Source organism: Manis pentadactyla, chromosome 5 (genome assembly GCF_030020395.1).
Source record: "Manis pentadactyla isolate mManPen7 chromosome 5, mManPen7.hap1, whole genome shotgun sequence".
Lineage (NCBI taxonomy): Eukaryota > Metazoa > Chordata > Mammalia > Pholidota > Manidae > Manis > Manis pentadactyla.
In genome coordinates this window covers 56,748,904-56,774,485 of record NC_080023.1, presented here as the reverse complement: position 1 = coordinate 56,774,485, position 25,582 = coordinate 56,748,904, and the positions used below count along the sequence as shown (strand labels likewise).

At 33.1% G+C, this 25,582-nt stretch overlaps 1 protein-coding gene and 1 long non-coding RNA gene across 8 annotated transcripts in view; both read left to right on the top strand.

Moving 5' to 3' along the window:
• The window catches only part of YTHDC1 (YTH N6-methyladenosine RNA binding protein C1), a 31,489-nt gene extending 6,500 nt beyond the window's left edge, over positions 1-24,989 (top strand). For 2 of the 7 annotated variants that reach the window (XM_057502285.1, XM_036918134.2), the window contains 16 exons: positions 2,604-2,705; positions 3,068-3,396; positions 3,518-3,947; positions 6,331-6,420; positions 6,890-6,943; positions 7,484-7,578; positions 9,032-9,140; positions 9,222-9,339; positions 14,844-14,928; positions 15,965-16,131; positions 18,608-18,690; positions 19,928-19,964; positions 20,037-20,100; positions 20,209-20,271; positions 21,751-21,885; positions 23,994-24,989. In XM_057502285.1, coding sequence (XP_057358268.1) covers positions 2,604-2,705; positions 3,068-3,396; positions 3,518-3,947; positions 6,331-6,420; positions 6,890-6,943; positions 7,484-7,578; positions 9,032-9,140; positions 9,222-9,339; positions 14,844-14,928; positions 15,965-16,131; positions 18,608-18,690; positions 19,928-19,964; positions 20,037-20,100; positions 20,209-20,271; positions 21,751-21,885; positions 23,994-24,218 — 2,186 coding nt within the window. In that variant the 3' untranslated portion in view covers positions 24,219-24,989. The remainder of the gene's footprint in view (positions 1-2,603; positions 2,706-3,067; positions 3,397-3,517; positions 3,948-6,330; positions 6,421-6,889; positions 6,944-7,483; positions 7,579-9,031; positions 9,141-9,221; positions 9,340-14,843; positions 14,929-15,964; positions 16,132-18,607; positions 18,691-19,927; positions 19,965-20,036; positions 20,101-20,208; positions 20,272-21,750; positions 21,886-23,993) is intronic. The other 5 variants (XM_057502286.1, XM_057502287.1, XM_057502290.1 and 2 more) reach the window with 5 other exon arrangements.
• LOC130683792 (uncharacterized) lies at positions 9,346-13,805 on the top strand. Its single transcript, XR_008997748.1, has 2 exons — positions 9,346-10,039; positions 10,077-13,805. It is a non-coding gene; the product is annotated as an uncharacterized LOC130683792 (long non-coding RNA).
• Positions 24,990-25,582: the final 593 nt, after the last annotated feature.

Genomic DNA, 25,582 nt, shown 5'->3' with positions numbered 1-25,582 from the left:
CATTGTTGTTTTCTTACACTTTGGTTAAAGGTGCTTTTAATGTTCTTAATCTAATTTAACCTTAGATTTAGAAAGCCTGGACTCTAGTTTCATATCCATCTGTTTTTAGGCAGGTGAATTTGGCCAATTTGAACTTCTCAGCTTCTCTTTCCTGACCTGCAAAGTAATGGATGATAAAACATATCTTAGGTGTTTCATATGATATGTATAGTTTATATATATCAAAGTGATAAAATGTTAAAATAGGCATTGGTTAATATTTGTTGTCTTAAAAATTTGTACATGCTTATCACTGCAGCCAATCTCAGAATTTGACTAATACAATTATTAAGGCTTTTTTTTTAAAAAAACCTTTTTTTATAGGGACACTATTAATATTCAGGCATGTCTGAAATTTAAATTGATCTGCACAATTCTTTGATTCTAGATTTAGCAAGTACAGAGTAAAATTTTATTTGAATGGTTCAAGCTATCTTTGGGTTGTTGATACAGTGATTTCATGAAAAGATTTGCATAGCACCTTAATTTACTTAGTTGCCTATTTTGTTGTGACAGTTTTATAGTTTTTCTTTTTGGTTCTACAAGTTTGATTCTGTTAAGATCTGTTGAACCCCCCCTTTTTTTTTAACTGACTGGAGAGCTTTAACTCAAGAATCATTCAATATTTACAAGACATGGATTTTTTTTTGTAGGAGTATATATTTTTTGTTGTTGTTTATAATACAAAGTCTAAAAATTGAGTTTGCCACCATTCAGATCTTCAGAAGGAGTTTCCTCCCTAGTAAAAATGAATCCAGAGGATGAGTTAGAAGCCTTTTTGGTTGGTGTATCTTGATTCAAAAAATAAATAAAAACAATCCATATTGTATATGTCCATTTTAGGAAAATGGTAAAGTACAGGTAAGCACTCATCACTCAAAGAAATCAGTTGCCAGGTGTTCTTAAATGGCAGCTGTGTCTGACACAAAATACAGAAGATGTTACCTTTTCCCTATCCTATGTAATCTTGCTTTCCTTCTTATTTCCACGTTAATTGTTTTAGTTCTTTTTAGTCACTGATTTCCGTCCCTGTGTGGAAGAGTTGAATCCCATCTGACCTGTTTATAGACCTTAAACTAATAACGCTTGCTATACTTCTGAGTGGGTTTTGCTTTTTTGGCTGGAGCCATAGGTCTAATTGTCCTATCTCATGTTTTCATGCCTTTATACTTTTCTTTGCCATACCTTACATTTGGAAAGATATTTTTGGTACTGTAATACTTAGTGTTCAAAACATTTAAAATTAGCTTTAGTGTATTGTAAAAAATACCAGTTTAAGCATGTATTTCTAAGTTGTATTTTGTACTTTTAGACAGGATGGGGCTGAGGATGCAGTGACAAAACTGAATTCTAAGTTTTTGTGATCACTGACTATGTCAATTATAGTTAATAGTTTCCTTGTCTGAACAGGTTGTACTTTTATAGGCCATAACAGTAGCCTCAAAGGTTTTTGATTGTGTAGCACATCTATTTTTTATTTTAATTTTATTTTGACATTATTTCAAATAGAATAGCTATAAGAATAGTATAATTTTTTTAACTTTTCAACCACATTCCACAGATGTTAACACTTTACCACATTGGTCTAATTCATATTCTCTCTCAGTGTATAATGTGTGTATATATGCATGCAGGCATACTTTTTTGCTGAACCATTTGTCAGTTGCAGACATGCTGTTTCTTTGCCCTAAATACTTTAATTATGTATTTCTTAAAAATTAGGACTTTGATTGTAGTACTATCAAAAATTAGGACTTGATTGTAGTACTATCAAAATCAGGGAATTAACATTGATACTTATATATTCTATAGACCTTATTTGGATTTAACTAGTTTTCCCAGTTAGTCTCAGATCATGTACTGTATTTGTGCCATTAGGTCATTTAGTCCCCTTTAATCTGGAGTTGTTCCTTAGTGTTGGTATTTCATCACACTGACATTTTTGGATTCCTTTTATTTTGAGTTTGTTTGATGCTTCCTCCTGTACAGGTTTAGATTTCATATTGTATAAGAATACTACAAAATATTCTCATAGCAGCAGCACACCAGCAGGTCTATGATACTGATTTAATCCACTACTGGTGATGTTAACTTCGATTACTTATGATTTTGTTAAGCTGGAGTCTGCCAGATTCCTCCACTGTAACAAGTTACATTTCCTTTGGTAGTAAGTATCTTGTGAGGAGTACACAGACTTTGATAATCACGTTTATAAGTTACACAGAACTATTTCCTAATTTATTGTTTGTATTTTAAAGCAGTTACAAAAATTAGAAATAAAAGGTTGAGATACAAATATAGACATCTGGCCTTTTCTTTCTGTACCTTAGTATATATCCTTTCATACCCATGGGGTGCATGTTACACCTGGCTTTGTAGAACAGCTCTGTATCATGTCCTTTACTTTTTATGGTTTTATAGGAATTATTCTTGTGTCTTGATCCTGAAATAAAAGCTGTTTGAGAGTTGTTTTTATATTTTTGTAACCTCAACATAGTAAGGACTCATAAATAAATGTTTAATGATAATTTTTCTGTATCACTTTCTAATTTTCTTGCTTGCAGATGGAGAACTTAACGTTCTAGATGATATTTTGACTGAAGTACCAGAACAGGATGATGAACTGTATAATCCAGAGAGTGAACAAGATAAAAACGAGAAAAAAGGTAAGATTTCTATTATTTTTGTTTTAACTGTACAATAGACTTAATTTCTTAAAGTGACTTTGCTTTTATACTTGTTCCTTGAGGCAGTTAATACCAAAAAGTACAATCATAAAGTGTTGTACCCAATTTCATATGAATAAGAGTAATTTTTTCTTGAAATGTGTGAAACATCTCAAATATATTTATTTATTTAAATCCAGTATCTGAAAGCTGTGTTTTCTTTTGACTAACTTTGGAGTAAAATATTTCATGACACATTTTTAAAATAAGGCTTTTTATTCCTTTGATGTATATTATGTGTAAATCTTTGGTGATCAAGTACCCAAACACTCTTATATGCTGTTTTAAATTGTATTTTTAAGGATCAAAAAGAAAAAGTGACCGAATGGAGTCTACTGACACCAAACGACAAAAGCCTTCTGTTCATTCAAGACCATTGATTTCTAAGCCACTGAGCTCATCAGTTAGCAATAACAAAAGAATAGTTAGTACAAAAGGAAAGTCAGTCACAGAATATAAAAATGAGGAATATCAAAGATCGGAAAGGAACAAGCGCCTAGAAGCTGATAGGAAGATTCGTTTGTCAAGCGGTTCATCCAGAGAACCATATAAAAGCCAACCAGAAAAAACTTGTCTCCGCAAAAGGGATCCTGAAAGGAGGGCCAAATCCCCTACACCAGACGGTTCTGAGGTAGTAAATATTATTGCAGATATAAAACAGAAAACGATTCTTTTTGAGGCTTTAGAACTATTTATTCACTCTGACCTTATCTGTTATATGACTGCTGATTCCCTTTTTCTTTAAACATCAGAGAATTGGTCTTGAAGTGGATAGACGTGCAAGCAGATCCAGCCAGTCTTCTAAGGAGGAAGTGAACTCTGAAGAATATGGCTCTGACCATGAGACTGGCAGCAGTGGTTCTTCTGATGAACAAGGCAACAACTCTGAGAATGAGGAGGAAGGGGTAGAAGATGTGGAGGAGGATGAAGAGGTAGAAGAAGATGCAGAGGAAGATGAAGAAATAGATGAAGATGGAGAGGAGGAGGAGGAGGAAGAAGAGGAAGAGGAAGAAGAGGAGGAGGAGGAAGAGGAGGAGGAAGAAGAATATGAGCAGGATGAGAGAGACCAAAAGGAAGAGGGAAATGACTATGACACTCGAAGTGAGGCTAGCGACTCTGATTCTGAATCCGTTTCCTTCACAGATGGGTCTGTCAGATCTGGTTCAGGTACAGATGGATCAGGTACTATTTATATTTATAAGCTTAGATTTTTTTCTTCCTTTTTTTAGTTGACCAATTGGGGTTACAGTTTATTTTCTGTCTCATAAGTTTTTTAGATTCCAATTCACCTTACTTTTTTTTGAGAATTTTCATTAACTTTCTTATAAAAGTGACACACTTTGGTGCTGTTAAAGATTTATTAACAGAACTCATTGTTCTTTTGTCCTGAGAATAGTAGTTGGGACCTGAAAATGAGTAGACAGGTTCCATGTGAATATATCCACATATTTGAGATCATAAATGTAAGACCAGTAATTTTTATTTATACAAAAAAGATGAAAAATCTTTGGAGATTTTTCATGGTAATGCTGGGTTTAACATACAGAAATGATGTTTTTCTAATCTCTTTAATGTCGTTGTCATTCACTGATTCACTGAATCCAGTTCCTACTGTGTGTCAAGTAGTAATGTGGAGTCAGTGAACATAACAAACGTGTGAGATTTCATAAGTCTCTTTGTTATCTGTTTGGGTGAGGTTTTCAGTCATTTATATTAAAAGACATCACTCTGTTCACTTTGTCTTATTGTTTGCTCTGAGAAAAGTTATTTTAAGACTTGAAAGTCAGGTATCATTCAAAGCCAGCAAGCCTGGAAATAAATGCTTTTTTTCTCTGTAGCCCCCATGGTTGTAAGCTTTAAATGGGCTTAGCTTTGTAATGTGCTGTATTTTCTGCTGCACTTTTTCCTTTTCAGCCCTGAGTTATGAAAATCAGCGTATTTACAAGGAACTTGCTACTTCTGTTTGGGGAAGTAGTTGGTAGTAAATTACAAAGGGAAATAACGTTTAAGTTAAAAGAGAAAGAACTTAGGATATGTTTGGAGTTTTCCATCTTCAAACTAGTTAGACCTAGAATTGTCTTTCAGGAATAGTAGTGAGTATTTTCTCTGTTTGCTCAATAAGAATAGAGCTCAGGGCTTGTACTTTCAAGTTAGAGGACTTGGATTTGAGCCTAGATTCTAAGCCACCTGGAACTGTGGGACCCTGGCCAAGTTGCTCAACTCTTTAAGGTGATATTTCCTTTTCTGTAAATGAGAGTAATGGCATGTATCTGATGAGATTGTTATGAGGATTAATGGAGATGATATATTTAAATCTTTAAAAATAGTTACTTCTATCTATAGAGTCATTATATAATAGGTACAAGGTCATTGTTCTTTTTCAGCTGTTATTTTTATAAAAATAACTGTTTTCTCCGTTCATATTCCTTCTAATTGAAAAGTAAAGCTGGTGTAATTAAAAAGTATCAATAAAAAGAGATAGCCATGTAAGAATTTGTTCGTTATGCATCAGAAGATTGGAGACTGACGAAGGTTGGGCTTGGGGTGGATTAATGATTGTGCATTGAGTATTGACCCCCCTATACAGAAATTTATTGTGGTTAACAACTATTTGATCAATAAATATGAGAGATGCCCTCACAAAAAAATAAATAAATAAATAAATAAATAAATAAAAAGAGATAGGAGAGACTAATTTCATTTTAGGTCCTCATTATATGCTTTTGAAGTTCCAAATTAAGCTTGATATGGTTCTTTTCGTCTGTTGAAGATTCCTAGTTTTTTATAGAAGTGCATAGGCAATCATTTAAGATTCAGGGATAAATTTTTACATTGAATTTGAAAATAAGAGCAATAATCCAGAAAGGACATGGTCAAGAAGAATGAAATCGAAGACACAAAACAAACAATGGCAACCAGAATGGAATCACTAATTTACTATAGTGTTTTTTTTTTTTAATAGTTCAAAACCTTTGTGTTCTAGAGTTCATCAGACATCTAAGATAGAATCAGAATTGGAATTGTGATGAAGAATGGTAGTATACGTTTTAAAAAGAGGATTAATCTGGTGCATAGAGGGGAACACAGTAAATTTTCTGAAAGAATAGTTTTTGCTTTGCAGGGTTTTCCCCCTTGGAGAACTTTATTCAAGACCACTTTGTGTATAGGGTAAATGGATCTCAGTAGGGCCATGCATTTTTGTTTGATTGAAATTGGTGAGAGAAACAACAAAATGTCCTATTTTATGGACAGTGTCTTTGAAATGAAATACCTTTTTCTGAGGAAGTGGTGGGATGAAGAGAGAAATAGCAGGGACTAATAATTAGGGATTATGCAAAAACCAGACTAATAACATTCTTTTTAATAAATTTATTAAGGTATTATTGATATACACTCTTATGAAGGTTTCACATGAAAGTACAATGTGGTTACTACATTTACCCATATTATCAAGTCCCCACCCATTACCCCAGTGCAGTCCCTGTCCAAGACTGATAACATTCTTGTTTGAATATTTGTTACTTAAGTTGTAATGTCTAAAAAATCTTGTTTGAATTCATTTTAGATGAGAAAAAGAAGGAAAGGAAGAGGGCTAGAGGCATATCTCCAATTGTATTTGATAGAAGTGGAAGCTCTGCATCAGAGTCATATGCAGGTATTCTCATTTTACCTTTATTTGTGCTCATACCTGACTGATTCTAATGTAACCTACTGTAGAAAGTGTGTGGAGGCTGTAGTTTAGTGTGAACTTGTTGATGTCCATTAGTATTGATTTTTGGCATGTTCAGTGTAATAATTCTAGAGGAAACTAAGCTTTTTCTTGTTATTTTAATCCTGTTCTGTTACTGCTTAAGTGGAATTTCACTTTTTTTTTTTCTTGGAAGATGATGATTCAGTGTCTAGTTTTCTGAGTGGGAAACTGTTCAAATATACATCTTTTTAAAAAATCCAAACAACCCAAAAAGCAAAACACTCGTACACATTGAGAAGTATATTTTTGTGTGTGGGTGCGCCAGGGAGAATAATTTGTCTTAAATGAGAACTTTATGTGACAAGACTGTAGAAATTTTGTCTTATCTCTATTTAAAGCTCAATCTGAACAAATGTACTTTGGCTAAATACAGGTTCAGAAAAGAAGCATGAGAAATTATCATCTTCCGTTCGTGCTGTCCGAAAAGGTATCATTTAAATTTGAAATTGTTTTCATTGCATGCTGCATAAAGTCATTATTTTGCCTTATTGGTTCTCCATTAATAGTTGGTTTTAATGTAGTAATGTTCTGATATATTACACTTAAGGAAAATATTGATAATGTCATAAAGCTGCATTTTCACTTCTACTGTATCTTTTAGAACAATGGCAAATACCTCAGTATATTTTAGTTTTGGACATGATGGATGATTTTTTAGTAACCTAGTGGTCTGTTATCAGCCTGAATAATCTGATAAATCTATACAATTTGGAGCCATTCTCATACTTAAGTGTGAATCTGATATATCGGAACATCACTAGATTAGGTTTACCTTCTTGCAAAATGCTGGTGTCTTTTCTTAACTTTGCTTTATTATGTGTTGTGGCTTAGCTTTCCAGGTTGAATGGGTGATTATGAATTTTAAAAGTTTTAGCTGGGTTGTGGAGGGCTAAATTTCAGTACAGCTTATACACTCTTATGTGTGATAATGACCTCCGGTTAATCAGTTTGGATTTCTTTCTTTCAGATCAAACCAGTAAACTCAAATATGTCCTACAGGATGCAAGATTTTTTCTCATAAAGAGTAACAACCATGAGAATGTCTCTCTTGCCAAAGCTAAGGTATTGGCATCAGTTCCATTGTAACTATTCTAGTCTTGAAAATTTTAAATGAGAAGGTGAACTTGAGTGTATCAAGTAGCATTAAGATACTACGATTTTCATTACAGCTTTTAAGATCCACAGCCCGTTTGCCCCTTAGGGTCTGCTTTACGGCTGGTTAGGCAACCTAATAGTAATTTGACTTTTCTTTTAAATCTTTTAAAAATAATTTTAGAACTCAAGATATCCGATACTGAGGAATAATATGTATTTTGTATTTGTATGGTGAAAGACATTTGTTTTTTTTTTGTTTGTTTCTATATTCAATTGCTCATTTATTATACTAACCCTTTTTTAAAGTTTCTGTAGGTAACCAATTTTTATTTTATATTGATGCTTGTTTTATACCTTGAAATGTTCTTGAAAAGAGATCATTCCTTTATAGAGAGTTTCTTTTATTTTTATAAGTAAGATCACGTGGATTTAGAAGGAAAGGGAAGAATTAGCTTAAAGACCTACCCTGGGCTTTACAAAAGGCTATGCCCAGTAGGATGTTGTAAGATACTAATTTCTTTTTATGTTTTTGCTATAACGATACATCTGTTTGTTACACAAACTAATATCTTTCTGTTCTTGGTTTAAAATGAGTAACTACAGTTTCCCCTGATTTTTAGGAAGTTAAAATTGAAGTTAAACATTTTTCTAACCATTTTAGCATCAGTATCCTATATTTCTAATTTAAGATAAGCATTACCTGTCAAACTGTATAGACAGAGGAATAATACACACCAGATAGCTACCTAGTGGAAGTTTGTTCTTTAGCTGGAGTGAATTTAGGCAGAACTAATTAAGCATTTAGTGTAAATGAGATCTGGTTTGTATGAGCAGATTGAACTGAAGTGGAGCTTCTATTTTATATTACCATGGTATCTTTTAATCTATCATGAAGAAATAATTCATTAAAATCTTCAGTCAATCTGTTAATACAAAAAAAAATTGAACTTAAGTAAAAAACATGAGAAATGCTAATAAAAACTTCACAGAAATTCTTTGCTTACAGATTTCCTAATACAATAATTTTTAATTACTTGGTTAGGCACAATTTTTCAAGAAGAAAAATGTACATATTGTGATGTACCTTTAAGCAGCATATTTTTACCATAGTGATTGTGATACTAAAATAATTTTAGATCTTTGTTTTTATTATGTAGAATTCTAGCTTTGAAACACTGCCCCCTCCCTTTGTGATTACTATTTTTAATGATTTTGATAAGGTTGTTAATCTTTTCCATATTTCTCCTCAGTTCTTAATATACTATTACATTATTCTGACAGCTAATAAAATCTTTTTTCATCATAGCTTACTTGAATTTTAAGTACAACAGTATCAGTAGTCTTGTTCTTTTGTAAATAAAATTGGAAGCATGAATAATTTGCAGTAGTTTCAGTCTGTGATCCTTACATCATTTGACAGGGTGTATGGTCCACACTGCCTGTAAATGAGAAGAAATTAAATGCTGCATTCAGATCTGCAAGGAGTGTTATCTTAATATTTTCTGTCAGAGAGAGTGGAAAATTTCAAGGTAAGAATAAAAATAATTATGATGTATAAGAACATTGGTTAATTAGCATCTATACATTATGTTGTGCTTTGATTCCCCTAGGATTTGCAAGACTTTCTTCAGAATCACATCATGGAGGATCTCCTATACATTGGGTGCTTCCAGCAGGAATGAATGCTAAAATGCTGGGAGGTGTCTTTAAAATTGATTGGATTTGCAGGTAAATTACATGCTTAATGTAGTTAATTAAAAATTGCCCTTGTTTTGAATGGACTAACAGTTGGGACTAATGTTAAAACTCCACAGTTGTTTAGTTTTAATTTATTATCTCTGATTATTAGTCTCTGTCTCATTAGTAGGCTGATTTGGATCCATAAAATTTAACAATGTTAATATTCAAACACTGTTACAATAAAAATAACATCAATATGCTTAGCTTGTCTTGTTCACCACCTTTATAATACAGGATGCAAAGGGCAAAGATTTATTTAGTGGAATTGTATATTTCATTTGTTCTTTGTATTAGTAATAAAATAGTTAATTTGTCTTGAATTAGACAATTGCCTGGGATGTTATCTGGCAATATATCTTATGCAATTTTAGTGATTAACATGTCATTTAGTTACTGGGAAAGGGAGAAGTAATCACTGACTTGGTTGATGTTTTGGAGGTGACTAATTTGATTGTAAACAAGTAGTGTTTTTAAAGGAAGTTGTAGATTAGTTTGTACTGTGATCTTTTGAAACTGGAGAAATTAAAATTTAAGTATGTTTATTAGAAAAATAGACTTATTTTGAACACTGAGTTACTACCATTTATTTTTATGTTCTTACTGAATGATTGAACATTGTTTAAAAAAATAATTTAAAAAGTCAATTTAGGTGGTACAAACAAACTTGTAAAACTTCCTGAAATGGAAAGTCACTGGGGAACTGCAAAATGGGACGGAAGCAGCAGCTTTTATAGGATTAAGAGTGAAAAACAAGGAAGAGAGATGTGTAGAAAATATCTGATTATTTGGGTCCCCTATCCTTGTTTGGCATGAGAAAAGCCCAGAGATTGCTTGGTGTTTGGGGATTGGCTCATTTCTGGTAGAGTGGAGAATTGACAGGCACACACAAATTAAATTTAAGTTTCGGTTTGCTGATGGGACATCTTGGTCAGAAGTAGCTCTATCTTGGGTCTAGAAAGTTATTTCAGCAACATGAAGAAGCTGATTATTTAAGCAAACTTTGTTCAGCATGCAACAAATCTATTTTTGCTAAATAAATATAACCTGAAAGAGACCATAGGGATTTTTTTTAAGTTGTACGTTGGCTTAGGTCTTGGGTTTTGATGGATATGGAGGAATTATATAAGAATAAGAAGGGAAAATGCTATTCATATTCAGGAAGGAAGACTAGCACAAGTGAAAGAGTAGAAACAGAAACCATAGGTTTGTGGGAGGATGGATCAGGGAATTGGGAGTGAGGTGTATGGTTAGGATAGAGAGCCCACATTCATGGTGTAGTGATATAATGGAAATAGTGTATTAGGTTTATTGTTAATAGAGAGCTATATGCATGAAAATGTATCATCCATCCCATCATTACTTTCTATAGGGAAAAATTAGAAGGAATCTAAATTGTCTCATAGGAAATCGGTTAAGTAACTTACGGTTCACCAGTTAAGTGTAAAATGCAGAAATAATTGTCCATGTTAACAGTATGGAAAGATGATAATAAATGAAAAAGCAGAATAATATCAAAATGATTAAAATGCAAGTGTTAAGGTGGTGAGACTGTAGGTGATATCCCCCTATTCTATAGCACCTAGGGTCTTCCAGTATAAACGTATAGTTATGTAGAAATGAAGATTATAATTAAGTTATAATTAAATTATAATGAGATTAAAATTATGATACTTAAAAATCTGGTGACAGTTTATAGGGAAAACAAGGTGCTACTTCTTTCTCTGCTGAGATGGTGTGAGGTAAATGGCAGAATTTTCAGAATCTACTGCCTTGCCTTAGTTCATTTACATATCAGTAGGTATTTACCACTGCACAGCCTCCCATCAATCTGGGACAAGGGGTGGAGAGAAAACTGCCATTCTCTCTCTCCTCCCCTCCATTCCTGCTGGTATGTAATTGGTCTGGCATTTGCCATTCACCGAGGACCCATCCATGGAGTTCCTGGCAGAAGGAGTGGGCTGGGGAAGGAGAGAGTCAGCTGAGTCCAGAGGAGTTGGATCTGGGGCTGGCTAGTGACTGTAAGAAATAAAAGCCTTGCTACCAGCCTACCCTTTCCCGTGACATTTCGATTTCACCAGATTCATAGGGAACTTGTCCCAGGCAAGGAACACCCTTCTCTATGGGGCTACAGATGGACATTTTTATTAGTATTATTTTTGGTTAGGTAAATATAAAGTCAAAAGGAGAAATTTGTTAGTCAATGGTTTCATGACTTAGAAACATTATTAGTGTCACTGGAAAATATTTGGAGATAATACTTTCTTAGAAATAGGAGAAGAAATAATTACCTAGTTTTAGATTGGTTGCAGCAAATTACATTTTGAGTGTTACTTGTTCTATTAATCTTAATTTTCAAATTATTGATACAGAAATTTTTTTCTTAATTTTAGAAAGTGGGTTAATTTTTCACAATTATTGTCTTCATATTCCTCTTCATTTCATTAATAGCTGTTTTACTAACTTGCTTGAAATATGTATAGCAGCAGAAGAGGTACAAACCCAATAGTTCATCTACTAATACTTTGTTTAGAATTTTGGTTAGTGAAGCTTATTTTCAAGTAAGTTTTAGATTTGCCTAGTCCCTAAGTAAAAAACTATGATTTTAACATTTCTAATTAACTCATAAGTTATGTTCAGGAGTAATTTATTATACTTAAGAGTTCTGCAGGGACACGTGATAATTCATTGATACTTAGGTAAGTCTCTTGAACTTCCTAAGTTTTCTGTATAAAATGAGATTTACATTTGCTATCACTTTTTCATATTTTTTCTTTTTAGATATGGTAATTATTAGACTTAGGTATAAGTACCCTGTGGATTTGATAATAACTAAATTTAAGTTTCTGTAGGTGTGGTCCCTAGATCACATCAGTATCAGTAGAATTTCATCAGTAGTATCTGATTGATTGCTGAAATGTAGAATTCTGAGACCCAACTCAAACCTGTTCCTAGTGGTTCTGGGGTTTTGTAGGCACACTGAAGTTTAAGACCAGAGGGTGCATGTTAGCAGGTAGGAGAGTGGAGTATAAAAATTGACTTACTTAAATTGCTACTGAGAGCTCAAAATAAAACTTTATACTCTGTATCCAGAATTAAGTCTATGACTATATTTTATACTTACCCTCTCTCACATACATTGCAAATAACCCATTTCTCTTTTCTTCAGGCTTTCTCCACTACTCCTTTTACCTTTAATAACCAAACCACTGTCCAGTACCTAAAAGTTTCTGTATAGTTTTTACACTGCTTTGTTGCATTTGCTCCATTTACCAAGGTCCTTGAAGTCAGTGAGTCACCACTTTCTTGTTCTTGGGCATACTCACAGTAAAAATAGTCATTTTGTGCCTTCTTCATTATACTTGTGTGCTCGAAAGGTAACTGTTAGTATGTTTATTCTATAATTGGGGTGACCACGGGCCTGCAGTTTCTCTTAACTTATTCTAAGCCCTATTTTGACTAAGGCCTCATAGTTCTGATATACCCTGGCTGGGATTAACTATAGTTTGTCAAAACAGTAGGCTAATGTCATTAGAATCTAGTTAGAACCAATGCCACTAAGGAATCTCAACCCCAAGCTGAAACAGGTAAGTTCAGCATATACCTGTGTTTGGAACTGTGGGTATTCCATTGCTAATATTTAAATAGTGATAACTGTGCAATAATAATGTGTAACTTTCCTGTATTTTGGTGCCTGTAGGTTATTCCTTTCCTCTAACTATTTTTTAACTGACAATTTACAGGAAGTATCTAAGACATTATTAAACAAAATACAAAGAATTGTTAACTAGAGATCTGCGTCTGGATATTCTAGACTTCTGGTGTATGGATTTGTTTTAGCTTAATAATAACTTTTTTTTTTTTTACCTCTGGTACCCTGAAAAGGAAAAAAAAAATGTCTGTATATATGTGTGTATATATACTCTTGAACCACTCTTAAGCAGGTGAAATAAGATTTAAGATTGATAGGTGAAGTAATGTTTTTATTAGACAAAGAATCTAAGCCTTTTAGTAATACCTAGTGGGTGTTGCCGTCGTTCATTGCCCACTTCCCCTGTACAGTGATACCACCATCACCTTAGAGCATTGCCACTTTGTTACCTTAACTTTAGATTTTCCCTGTCAATGTCAAAATTTCTTCTGGGGTTTAAAAAAGTTACATAAAGTTTGAGCAATCAATATTCACCTTGAAGAAAATACATGAAAGATGAGAATAAATGGTTATATAACTTTCTACTATACCAAGTTGCTTGTGTTTTCCTTCTCATTGCCTCAAATGTAACTGCCTTAACTCTCAACATATGGCTTTTCCTGACTCACTTTTTTTTTATGGCTTATCCCACATGTCACTTCTTCCAGGAAGCAATTTCTGATTATTTTCCTTTCTCTTCCAAATAGATACGATCATCCACATTAACAAAACAAAACTCATGTGTTCTATTTATGGTACCCATTCTTTTACAAAATAATTATGTGTGCTTGTTTATTCTTATTTAATAGTTGTTCGAAGAAAGGTTAGAAATGTAAGCAGCTCTTTATCTTACTCATCTTTGTGTGTCCATCTTTGTACGTCCATCTTTGGCTGAGTAATTTGTATCATAGATATATATATATATAGTTCTATAATTAAAGCGTTTAATTTTGTATTACTCATGCATAAATAGGTAAATCCTTACCGAATGCTGCTAATTGCTGATTATTTCTTGACAACCAATAAGTATTCATTGTGTGTCATTTTTGCATTCAGCATTGTGGTAGGTTAATAAAGAACAACATAAAAATACAGGATATGTTTCTGAAATTGGTGAGACCATTTTGCCCTCTGGCTCAGAGAGCTTAGAACCCGGGTATGCTTACATTATATAGATACGGCATTGTAGTGTAAATGGAGGGCATAATATATGCAAATACATAAATTTATAATTAAAATATTTGTATTGAGCCACTCTATGGGTAGTGAAGAATACTGATTTACTGAAAATGGGGGGACCCTTAAATCTGGGAAAGTATAGGACCAAAGATAGGGGCAGTTTATTTTCATTTGGAATTTACTGCCTGGTTAAGAATATTAGCTCTTTATTAATCAGTTAATACTACAATTTTTTGAGTACAGAGAAGCATGAAATACCATAAACATATATGTCATTTCATTTCTAAACTAAAACAAGTACGAAGTAGGTGGTGAAATCCTTGTTTATAAGATGAAAGGGTCAGAAGTTGAGAGAAAGAGAAAGTTAGAATATAAACCCCGAACTGTCTTGGTGTCCAAGCTCATGTTTCATGCACTATATTATTTAGCTTTCTTTGAGAACACTGGAGAATGTGAGAAGAGTGTGTCTCTGAAAGAGCTCCCTCTCTGGGGAATAAGCACTACCAGGCTAAATAAATAATTCTTTAAATATTAGCCACATTTAAGTTATGCTTGACTTAAGGAATTCGCTCCTAAAGCTTAAAGGATTTTACAAAGACTATAATTGATAATACTTTGCGTTTAGGCGTGAATTACCCTTCACAAAGTCGGCTCATCTCACCAATCCTTGGAATGAACATAAGCCAGTAAAGATCGGACGTGATGGACAGGTTTGTTGTACAATTGATTTTTTTAAAACACATATGTAATGAACACTTTCAGAGTTCTTTATTGCAGGACATTCTTCAAACCATTTCTAAAAGAATTTATGTGAAACATTAAGGGAAAATGTTCTTAATTTGGAGTTCATGATTACTGTGATTATGGTTGATAAATAATACCTCCATTAATGTTGAAAGATAGATAACTATATGGTACTTTCATTAATACAATCAAAGCAAAAGTTTTTGAGAATTAGCCTGATTTAAAATGTTTTTTTATTTAAAATGTTCAGTGAATTATTACTGTTTAAAAAGATTTTGCACTTCGTACAATATGCATTTATTTAATGCCATTTAACATCTTCGTTGAAGTTTTCTATGAATAGAATGAAGCTTAATGAAAAGATAACTTTATATGTATTTAGGTTTTCAAGGCTGAAAATGAAATTAAAAGTGTGTAGTGATTTTAAAATAAACCCAAATCTTTGACCCTCTTAGTTTTCTACACATAATTTTGAAATAGAAGTAACGTTTTCATTGCTCATAAGTAAAAATGTTGTTAATTGAAAATAAAAACTTAATTTAAAGAAGCCCTCAGGTTAGTCTGCCTTTGTAGTTAATCTCATTTGTATTTCAGTGCAGTTAGCATTTCATAATTATCAAAGTTGTTGTCACACACTAACATGTTTTTCCTCTACTATATATTAAGATAGATGACTCTCCTGATATTTTGTATTTTGCACAAAGAAATAATTCCCTTGTTTGCAGAGGGTGATTGTTACAGAAGTTTAAGCAACTGCATTTGTGTTTTTAACTTCAGAGATTTTTACATTTAGTTTTTACCCTATGTAATGACATAAAAAACACTTTTGAAAGGTTTTTCAAAAACCTTCCAAGGAAGTTTATTGGAATCCTATATGATCATCAACCCTGGGAAGGAAGCCTCCAAGTCAGTCTGTTTTTGTTCTTGCCCATCAGGAAAATACAACACATCTGTAAAGTTTCTCCTGTTTTCGTCTTATAAATTGCCACTTTACTATTCTAGGAAATTGAACTTGAATGTGGAACCCAGCTTTGTCTTCTATTTCCCCCGGATGAAAGTATTGACTTGTATCAGGTCATTCATAAAATGCGTCACAAGAGAAGAATGCATTCTCAACCCCGATCAAGAGGACGTCCATCCCGTCGAGAACCAGTCCGGGATGTGGGAAGGTTAGAAACGTTCTTTGGACTGATAATAGGCACATGTATCAGAATAACATGATGGAGGAATGAATGTGATTCGTCAAAAGTTTGTCCTGCGGTAAAGAAGAAACAGAAAATCCTCAAATCAAGCTGCATGGACTAGTTTGTGGCTTCATTGAGGATTTCACATGGTCACCTTGGTCTCAGTCATTTTTCAAGAGGAATATGGGGATCTTTCCTTATGCAGAAAGAATTACTTGCTAAGAGCAATAACCAGTTTAGATCAGTTAATATTCTGATAATTCAATGTATACCAGTGAAATGAGGTAGGGCTTTGTTCCTAAGAACAGGCTAGAAAGGAGGAAGTCTTTATTTGCAAAAATTGTTAATGTTTTGTAAAAAGCCTTTTCTTTCAGGTATATCTGTGGATAAGCCTGATCAGATATGGGACTTTTATAAAGGATCACTAATATTTTTTCAGAAGATGACGCCTCATTTAGAGGATAAAATATTTTAAGTTATTTTGATATTCAAGAGGAGCATTATGGGACTGTTTCAGATTTTACCACCGTGATGTGTTAACCCCATTGCCAAATATTCTCTAACCATGTACCCAGTGAATTCACACATCTTGCTGAGCTTCTGAAAACAATAGGTTCTTTCCAAAGGGGATCAAGTGGCCCTGGGAGACCCGGCAACAAACCAAAAAGAAGGGCTGTTGCTGTGTCTGTTTACAGCTTTTCCAGATGCTGGCAGTACCTGTGGACTTAAAGTGTTTTTTAGAGGATCGCCATGGTTATTGATCACTACTTTATGAACTAAAACAGCATTTTCCAGGAAAAGGGGGTTTAACTTGTTACAGAATTGGAGAAGTCTTTGCAAAGGACTGATTTAAGCCCTTCTACCCAACACCTTCCCCTGTGTAGATTTGCATACAGCTAAATCTAAAATATTCTGCTAAAGACTGTTGGATGTATGGTTGATGGGATGAAACCTTTGGTTAAGTTTCCTTTTGGTGGAAACTTCCTGTGGTAGGTACAGATAATCCAACAAGAGTCCCCATTTCTTGAGCTTAAAAAGGACACTGTCAAGTAGGTAGGAGGAAACCTGGCAGAGCCCCCTTATTTTTGGCCTAAAAGGACTGAACACCAAGATGTCTTTTGAAGTTTTAAGCTAAGAGATTTCCAGTGCAATACAGTACATACAAGTGAAGTTTTTACCTCAGTTTTGCAATGGACTGCAAACTATATTATTACACCACTACACCTTCTCAAGCCTGCCAGGGCCTCCATATATGTTTGTGGCTTACAGCTTAAAGTCAGTAGTTGGACTACTATATGAACTGTTACTATCATGTTTTATACCGGTCGTATATGCACTCCCCAAACTACAAGAAAGCGGTATGTTTATTTTTTAAACCAGCTTTTAATCTTCTTAATTTATTGATGGAACTGTTTTTATTCTGTTGGGGGGGCTTGGGGTTTTATTGCACTTTGCAGTCTGAGTGAACTTGTGTTGCAAAAAGTTAAGCACTTGGTATGCAGAGAAATTGCTGCAAAACTAGTGATGTCAGGTTATAAAGTTTTTATTTGATATTAAGGGTGAAAAGATATTACCTAAAATACTTGGATTTCGAATTTTATGTAGCTATTAAATACTAAGTAAAATGAAGTATATTAATGATGTATTATATTAACTATTGAGATTTATGGAAGACAGTAAAGCACAGTCCTCTGCTGACAGTAAAATTTCACCTTCTAAAGAATATACTTTGAGCTCGTTTATGAACTGTTAAATATTCTGCCCCATTACCTATTACCAGTTTTATTTTAAGGCATTGTCTGTAGAAAAAAATACCTTTAATTCCTAAATGTTATTAACTGTAGAAGTTAGTTTTATAAAGTACTTAAGATTTTTAAAAACTTCCCTGTAAAGTCACTTCTAATAAGTATCAAATTTTCTGTATGATCATGTGAAAAGTATCATTTTGTGCAAAGCAAAAGAAAAAATTTTAAGAAATTCTGAATTTTGTTTAGACTTATTCTGAAATGACATTAATAAGCTTAAATGTATAGGCTTTGAACTTACCTGCTGTGTAATGATAGTTTTTTTCCTTTTTATATCTGAATGGAGACTTTATTTGGGAGTGTTTTGATTGTTAAATGGGGTATTTATATTAGTTTGAGGGCAACTCAGTAACTTTTGTTCAGAATACTAAAATGTGACATAATATATTTTGAGCAGGTTACTTTTTCCAACTCTCTCATCATTGCATGAGGATTACAGAGAATATCTACGTCCAGCAATATGTTTCAGAATTGGTTTGTAATAATTAGAGAAATTAAAAGTTAGAAACATTAAGATTTGCTTATCAAAAATTAGGTGTTGCTTTAAAGGAAATAATGGGCTATTCTTTGTCCTTATTTCTGTCAGAAACTCTTGCTTTGCTATTTGTTCTCCCAGCAGTTTTTGGTTTAATTTCTAATGTGTCTAATTTGTGTAGGCGTCGACCAGAAGATTATGATATTCATAACAGCAGAAAGAAACCAAGGATTGACTATGCCCCTGAGTTTCACCAGAGACCAGGTTAATATTTTATAATCCTGCAGATATTTGACTTAAAATTATTTTAGACACACACACACACACATTCTCATATATCATAATCCTATAGTTTTAGAAGTGAGAAAACAAGGATATGACTGCTTAAACCTTAGGAAATTATTAATAGTCCTTACTTCGTAATTCTTCCTGTTACTTTGTTAAGTTGCCTAATCTATTTTAGTATGACTCACTATAATCACCTGAAATTGCTGATTTGTAATAATTACACAAATGAAACTGCATGTGTTTTAAGATTAAATATAGTTAGGAAAAGCAGTGACCTTACACTCTTCTTATACTTTTTACTCCCTATGATACTTAGTATTTATGTGGTATACAGCTTTAACTGGAAACTGAAATTATTTATATATTTTTCTATATAAAAGTTCTTTGGCTTTATGAGGGGAGGAACGGAAAACACTTGGTTTGTAATCTAAAAGCAGCTATTCAGTCAATCTTTTCCTTAACCAGAATTTAAAAAGACAAACTTTATTTAAGAGAAGATATTTAAAACAGTCAATGATACCCTTGTAAAAGTTAGGTAGTTGGAAATTGGGATTAGCAAGCACTACAGCTCTATAATGTAACAAGTGGCTTGATAAGTTTCATTCTTCTCCAAAATGGGATATTCCAGAGAATGAAATTTGTTTCTTTCTAGTAATATGGCCACTATTTTTACATTCTTAATTTGCTAATCCTTTACTAAAAGGGGGTGAGGGGCAGAATATTTGTCTTATCATTATCATTCTGTCATTTAAAATATATGTCTTCATTTTTGCAGTTTTGCTTTACTTGCCTTGAAGTTTGCATTTTAAAAATTTATGATTGACTTAGCAAAGCTGGTGTATACCCAAGGTGGAAGATAAACATTAGTTTTAAAGGACGTTTTGTTACAGTGTCCTCAAGATAATTGCTCTGCCCTTGCCTTCTTTATAGTGCAGAATGAAGATATTATCTATCTAGCAGAATTGGGGTATGGATTTAGAAGAGCCATATGAAAAATGTCTTGAAGTTTATAATTCTGTGATATCAGTAAGTTATTTAGTTACCTCCTAGATTATCATGTAATCTGACAAAAAATTAAACATGGGAGCAATGCAATAGTACCATCACTGTATTCCATGGGAAGAATTGAAATGAGTGGTAAGGAACATTTAATTATAATGCCATAGTAAAAAATAATAAATTTGATTTACTAAAATACTTGATGTTTGAACAGGGTATTTAAAGGATCCACGATACCAGGAAGTAGACAGGTAAGTTGGGTTCACTCTTGCTTAGTTTTGAATTACATTCTTGGAACAAGTTTATGAATTACCTGAATTTAGTTTCACAAATCTTATTCCCAACAGACGATTTTCAGGAGTTCGCCGAGATGTATTTTTAAATGGGGTAAGCATTCATTTACATATTTAATGTGCATAAAATCAGGATCTGACTTACTTTGTAGTTCTGGGTTTGATTTTTATTTATTATTAACATTATCATCTTTCATTTTAGTCCTACAATGATTATGTGAGGGAATTTCATAACATGGGACCACCACCACCTTGGCAAGGAATGGTTCGTATTACTATTTTTGCAAGTTACTTAACTTTCTTTGCAATTCCATATATTTTGAGTGTTTGCTTGAAAATGATTGTTATAGTTACCTATTAAGAGACTTGAAATATATAATAAATGCATGCTGTTTTTAAAACTAAATGATTTGTGTTAATAGTACAGGCTTAGTTGATAAAGTGGTAAGATTTATTATTATAGTGGCTAGTAGTGCAAACTCTGCCTGGCTTAAAATATCTTCCACTTTTAGCTCTAATATCTTGGGCAAGTTTATAATACATTTCTTAATTTTCCTTACCAGTAAAATTCAGTGGGCATTCATTTATTCTTTGACTCACCAAACTTGTACTTAGTACCTACACTATGCAAGGCAGGTGAATGAAATGGACTTAATGCCTGTACTTGTGTGGTTTAAAATTTAATGGAGTAGTGTTAACCTCATAGCAGGACTGTTGAGAAGCTAAATTTATAAAATATGTGTAGAGTCTAACCCAGTTCCTGATCCTAATACTCAGTGAATTATATAAAATAAGGTTGTTAAACGCTGTTCCTAATTTTTAACTCTTCCTTGAAGAAAACTGGATATTATTTTTAAGAGTATATTTCAAGGAATTGAGGGTAGCTGAAGCATTAGCCCAAGAAATAAAAAATTGGAAGTTTAAGTAGTTCCTATTGTTTCTTCCTTTTTCTTTTCTTTAATTTTAAATGCTGCCTGTAATGTGGTCTCTTCATCTGACTTTTGTTTCACTTAAGGTACTGTATACAGATAGATGAATTACTAGGTTTCCTTCAGATTTTACAAAATTAGAAAAAAATCAAAATATTTAATATTATCTTGGCATGAACTAGAGAAATAACCTTTGGCATGCTCTTAACTTCATAATGGCCTTTAAAAAGTTATTAGCTCCTGAAGGTTTTGTTTTGTTCTGTTTTGTTTTTTGTTTTTTAAGAATAGATTTTTAATAGTGGTTAAGCTCTCTGATTCTAGAGGCAGGATGCCTGATGTTGTGTCCCAGTTCCATCCCTTTACTAACAATGTTATCTTAAGCCAGCTACTTAGGCAATTGGCGCTTAAGTTTCCTCTTTTATAAACCAGGATTAAGAATAGTACCTATCTCATAGGGTTGCTATGAAAATTAAATGAAATATATAAGTGCTTAGGAAATATATAAGTGCTTAGGACAGTGCCTAGCTTGTAGGAAGCACTATGGAAGTGTTAGCTATTTATGTTAGTATTTAAATGACAGTACAAAAGTACAAATATGTTAATCTTAAAAGATGTGTAATTAGAGAGTTTATTAAGCACATGTTTTCAACAAGCAACTAAAGAGGGTATTTTAAAGAATCTTAATGCTGCCAAAGTAAATTGTTAGTACAAATTACTTGTTTGGGGTGGGTGGTTTGGGCATGGGAATTTTAAGAATGGTTTGTTGATAAGGGTATTTGGTAGATGCTTATAAGAAATGGTTTTCTTTTTTTAAGGCTCCTTATCCTGGAATGGAACAGCCTCCACACCATCCTTACTATCAGCACCATGCTCCACCTCCTCAAGCTCATCCCCCTTACTCAGGACATCATCCAGTACCACACGAAGCAAGATACAGAGATAAACGAGTAGTAAGTGCAAGAGAAAGCAAGTGTGAGGGGACTCGTGACTTAGGAATTCTGTAGTTAATATAAGTGTGGGGGATACCAGATTATGTTGAGTGATGGACTGTTTCATATTCTTACTGCAAACTGTTGTGGAGTAATTCACAACTTTCTTTTATTCAAAATGACTAGCCCCTTTGGATTATTTAAATGACTATGTAAATCTTTTTTCTGATCAAACATAAACTGTTTAAGTTGAGGCAACTCTTACATATAACTCTTAGATAATGTCCTGGGGATATAGTGAGGTAGGATATTTTTTTCCTGTCCTGTAGTCTTCTATTATAACTTTAATAATACAAGTAGGATTTCTAAGTTTTCTGTATATTCTGACTCAATTTTCATAGGATAGATGGTGTATATTAAACACAGAGATAATTTTATCATTTAGTCATATATTTCCATTTCTACAAAATTTTGTTAAAACTAGTAACCAAATTAATTTTTTCATCTCTATCTCTGATTCTTTATAATAATGCTAGCAAATGACAAACATGTTAAGAAATGTAGCAGAAGAATAATTGTCCTTTAGTGATTATTGGTTCTAATAATTTGATACGGTGCACATGAAAGCTTTTTTTGATCACTTTGAAACAGGATGAATGAAAGTCTCTAGTTTGATGTTTCTGGGTTTTCATTATACTAGTTGAGCTGTTTGTTTATTATGTAGTAGCCATTTCTTTCCCCTAATAGTACTTTTTAAAGTGAAATTATTTCCTGGCACTTGTTAGCATAGTTCCTCTCCTCCTATGTAAGTTTGATAGCCTTAGAAAGGTAGTTTGATGGTTAAAATAGGATGCGTAATTTGGGACTGACACCCTGACCCAAATTCCTACCCTCCCAACACACACACAATGATGAATTTGCACTGGGCCAAATAAACCATTTTTGTCTTCCAACTTAGGTGAGAGCATGCATATTTGAGAGGGCCAGTCCGAGCAGTAATTTCCTAACCTATCTTTGAGATATTTTTAATTACTGTCATTTCCTGATCCTCATAAAGATACTAATCCTTGAAAATCAAATCATATTAATATATTTAACATTCAGTAAAACAGTTTAAGAATCCTAATATACTGTAATAGTTTTATTTCAGTCACACAGAAAGAAATAATATAGCCCATGTATGATGAAACTAGGCATGATAAAATCTTAGTCAACCAGATGGGTTTTGTTGTTTTTAAAAATGCTTATAGGTACCATGATTTTCAAAATAGGAAGTCTTCTCCAAGATCCTTCACTGAAGTATACTAGTCCTTTTTCAACAAGTTCTATTTTATACACCTTTATGTAGTAATTTTTTGGTTACAATACACATTCTTTGCTAACATACACATTTTATATATGAAAGGAATTGTAGAATTGTGTTTTGAGCCTTATATTCTGTATATTTAAACAGATTTTTGAAGAGAAACCAAGTTCAGTAAGTAAAGGTGAGTTTAGAACTTAGGGTAGAAAGGTAGATCAGGGGCCAGGCTGAGAAGTAGCCTCAGTAACAACTTACACCTCATTTAGGCATTTGCTTCTTTTACCTTTCCTTGTCGTCCTCAGCCTTTTGTGTATTATAGCTCTGTGTGGAGTAGACTTCACAATCTAACTGAAGTACATATTTTCTTAACATTTTATCAAATTCCATAAAATTGTTTGTCTTTAATAGTTGCTGAGTTTTGAAGAAACCTGATTTCACCTTAAGAGGGCAGAGTTGGTTCAGGTTGGTTTGCAGAATCAGAGGAGGAAAAATTAGAGTTCATCTGTTGAAGGAAAACTGATGACATTTAGCATAATGCCAGCATGATGGTTTATGGTCATTACTGGGTGATTACTTTTGCCTCAGTCTTATTAAAGGGATAGGATGGAAAAGTTATTAAAGTTACATAGGAAACTGAGAAGTTATTTTTAATGAGTTGGATAAACCTCTGTTGTTAGTCTAATTAGTAAGACATCTAAATTCTTAATATCAGAATTACAGTCTGTGAATTAATGCATCATACATTTCTCTATATTCTTTCAGTATACTGGACAATAATTACAATATAGGGATTCGACATACCTAACCCATTTCTTAACTTTTCTAGCACGATTATGACATGAGGGTGGATGATTTCCTTCGTCGCACGCAAGCTGTTGTCAGTGGTCGGAGAAGTAGACCCCGTGAAAGAGACCGGGAGAGAGAGCGAGACCGTCCTAGAGATAACAGAAGAGACAGAGAACGAGATAGAGGACGTGACAGAGAAAGAGAAAGAGAGCGATTATGTGATCGGGACAGAGACCGAGGGGAAAGAGGTCGATACAGAAGATAATTTGCTTTTGGAAGCACTGATTGTTTAAAGATTAAAAATCTTGAATTTTTTGTGTGTGTTTACAAGTAGTAAATTTATTTTCATCTGTCTACTTATAAAGTTCATTGTGTAGAAGGATTTATTATGTCCCTCTTTGTTCCAAGCATGCAGTACAATAAGAACTGGAAAAACTCAAGTCCTCCAAAAATGCACAGTTGACAGTTTGAGTTGACACTTTTATTGGGGCAGAATGGAACAAGTCCAAGAATGTAGATACTGATTTATTCTCCATAAATGTTCATATGCTTATAGTGTGTTCATCCTAGAGTTATTTTTTTGTTTTTTGTTTCATTTGGGTCTTGATTGATGACTGCCATGATATTTTTGCTTTGATGTGTTTCTAAACATAGTTGCACACGGTTCAGTAAAAATAATGCTGCTATCAAGTATGCAAATTTTGAAGTATGATGGTTTGAGTCTGGCAGTGTTATAGCAGCTTCTTGGTTTCTTCCCTAGTCTCTTGTTTTTAATCTTAAAAAGTCACTTTTTATTTTTCTTTAGTCTTCAATGATGAGAGCAATATAAAGAAGACATTGCTATCTAATTTTTAATCTTTTTAAATAAAAAATTCCTATGTTCAGTAGCATGGTTGATGCTATTGTTTAGCCTTCCCCCTTCAAACTGTGTACATTGGCTTGGAATGTTCACAACTTGTGTATGTGGCAGCGGAAGATAATGCCCATATTCTACATTGCTACTGTTTTGTATAAAATAAATTGGTAAAGATGAGAATTACTGTTGTATTTCTTTCTTACCTGATGTAAGTTGTTTTCTAATGCATATCTGGGCATAAAAAAATGCTTTGTGTTCAGGAATTCTAGGAACTCTATTTGCCCTTTTTTTGCAGATTTTAGCAGAAATGATTGACCTAGGCCAATTACATTAAAAGCTTACTTATATTTCTAATGTAAGAGCTAATGGTACACAATGGAGTTATGTTGGTATTTTGGTTAAGTATTCATCTGTTAAAATTTTTGGATCTACTCTGGTTAACAGGATTGATTTCTTATTTCAGATTTTCTGTTTTCATCTTTGAAAAGTGAACTCTACAGATATTTTCTAATTTACTTTAAAAGTACACTTTTTAAAATTTAACCCTCTTCTAGTTTCATATTTAAAGTTAACCATCACTCCCTCCCAATAGTAACAATCTAAAAATAGAGAGTCATGTAAGAAGTGTGAGAGACTTCTGCATTTGTTTCTTGAATTATACCTGAAATTTTGGCCTTTGTTCAAAGTTGAATATTTAAACATTTGGGATATTTGAATGTTTGACCACTTTTTACTGTTCTCATTTAGTGTCATTTACAGTTGCACTCTGTACT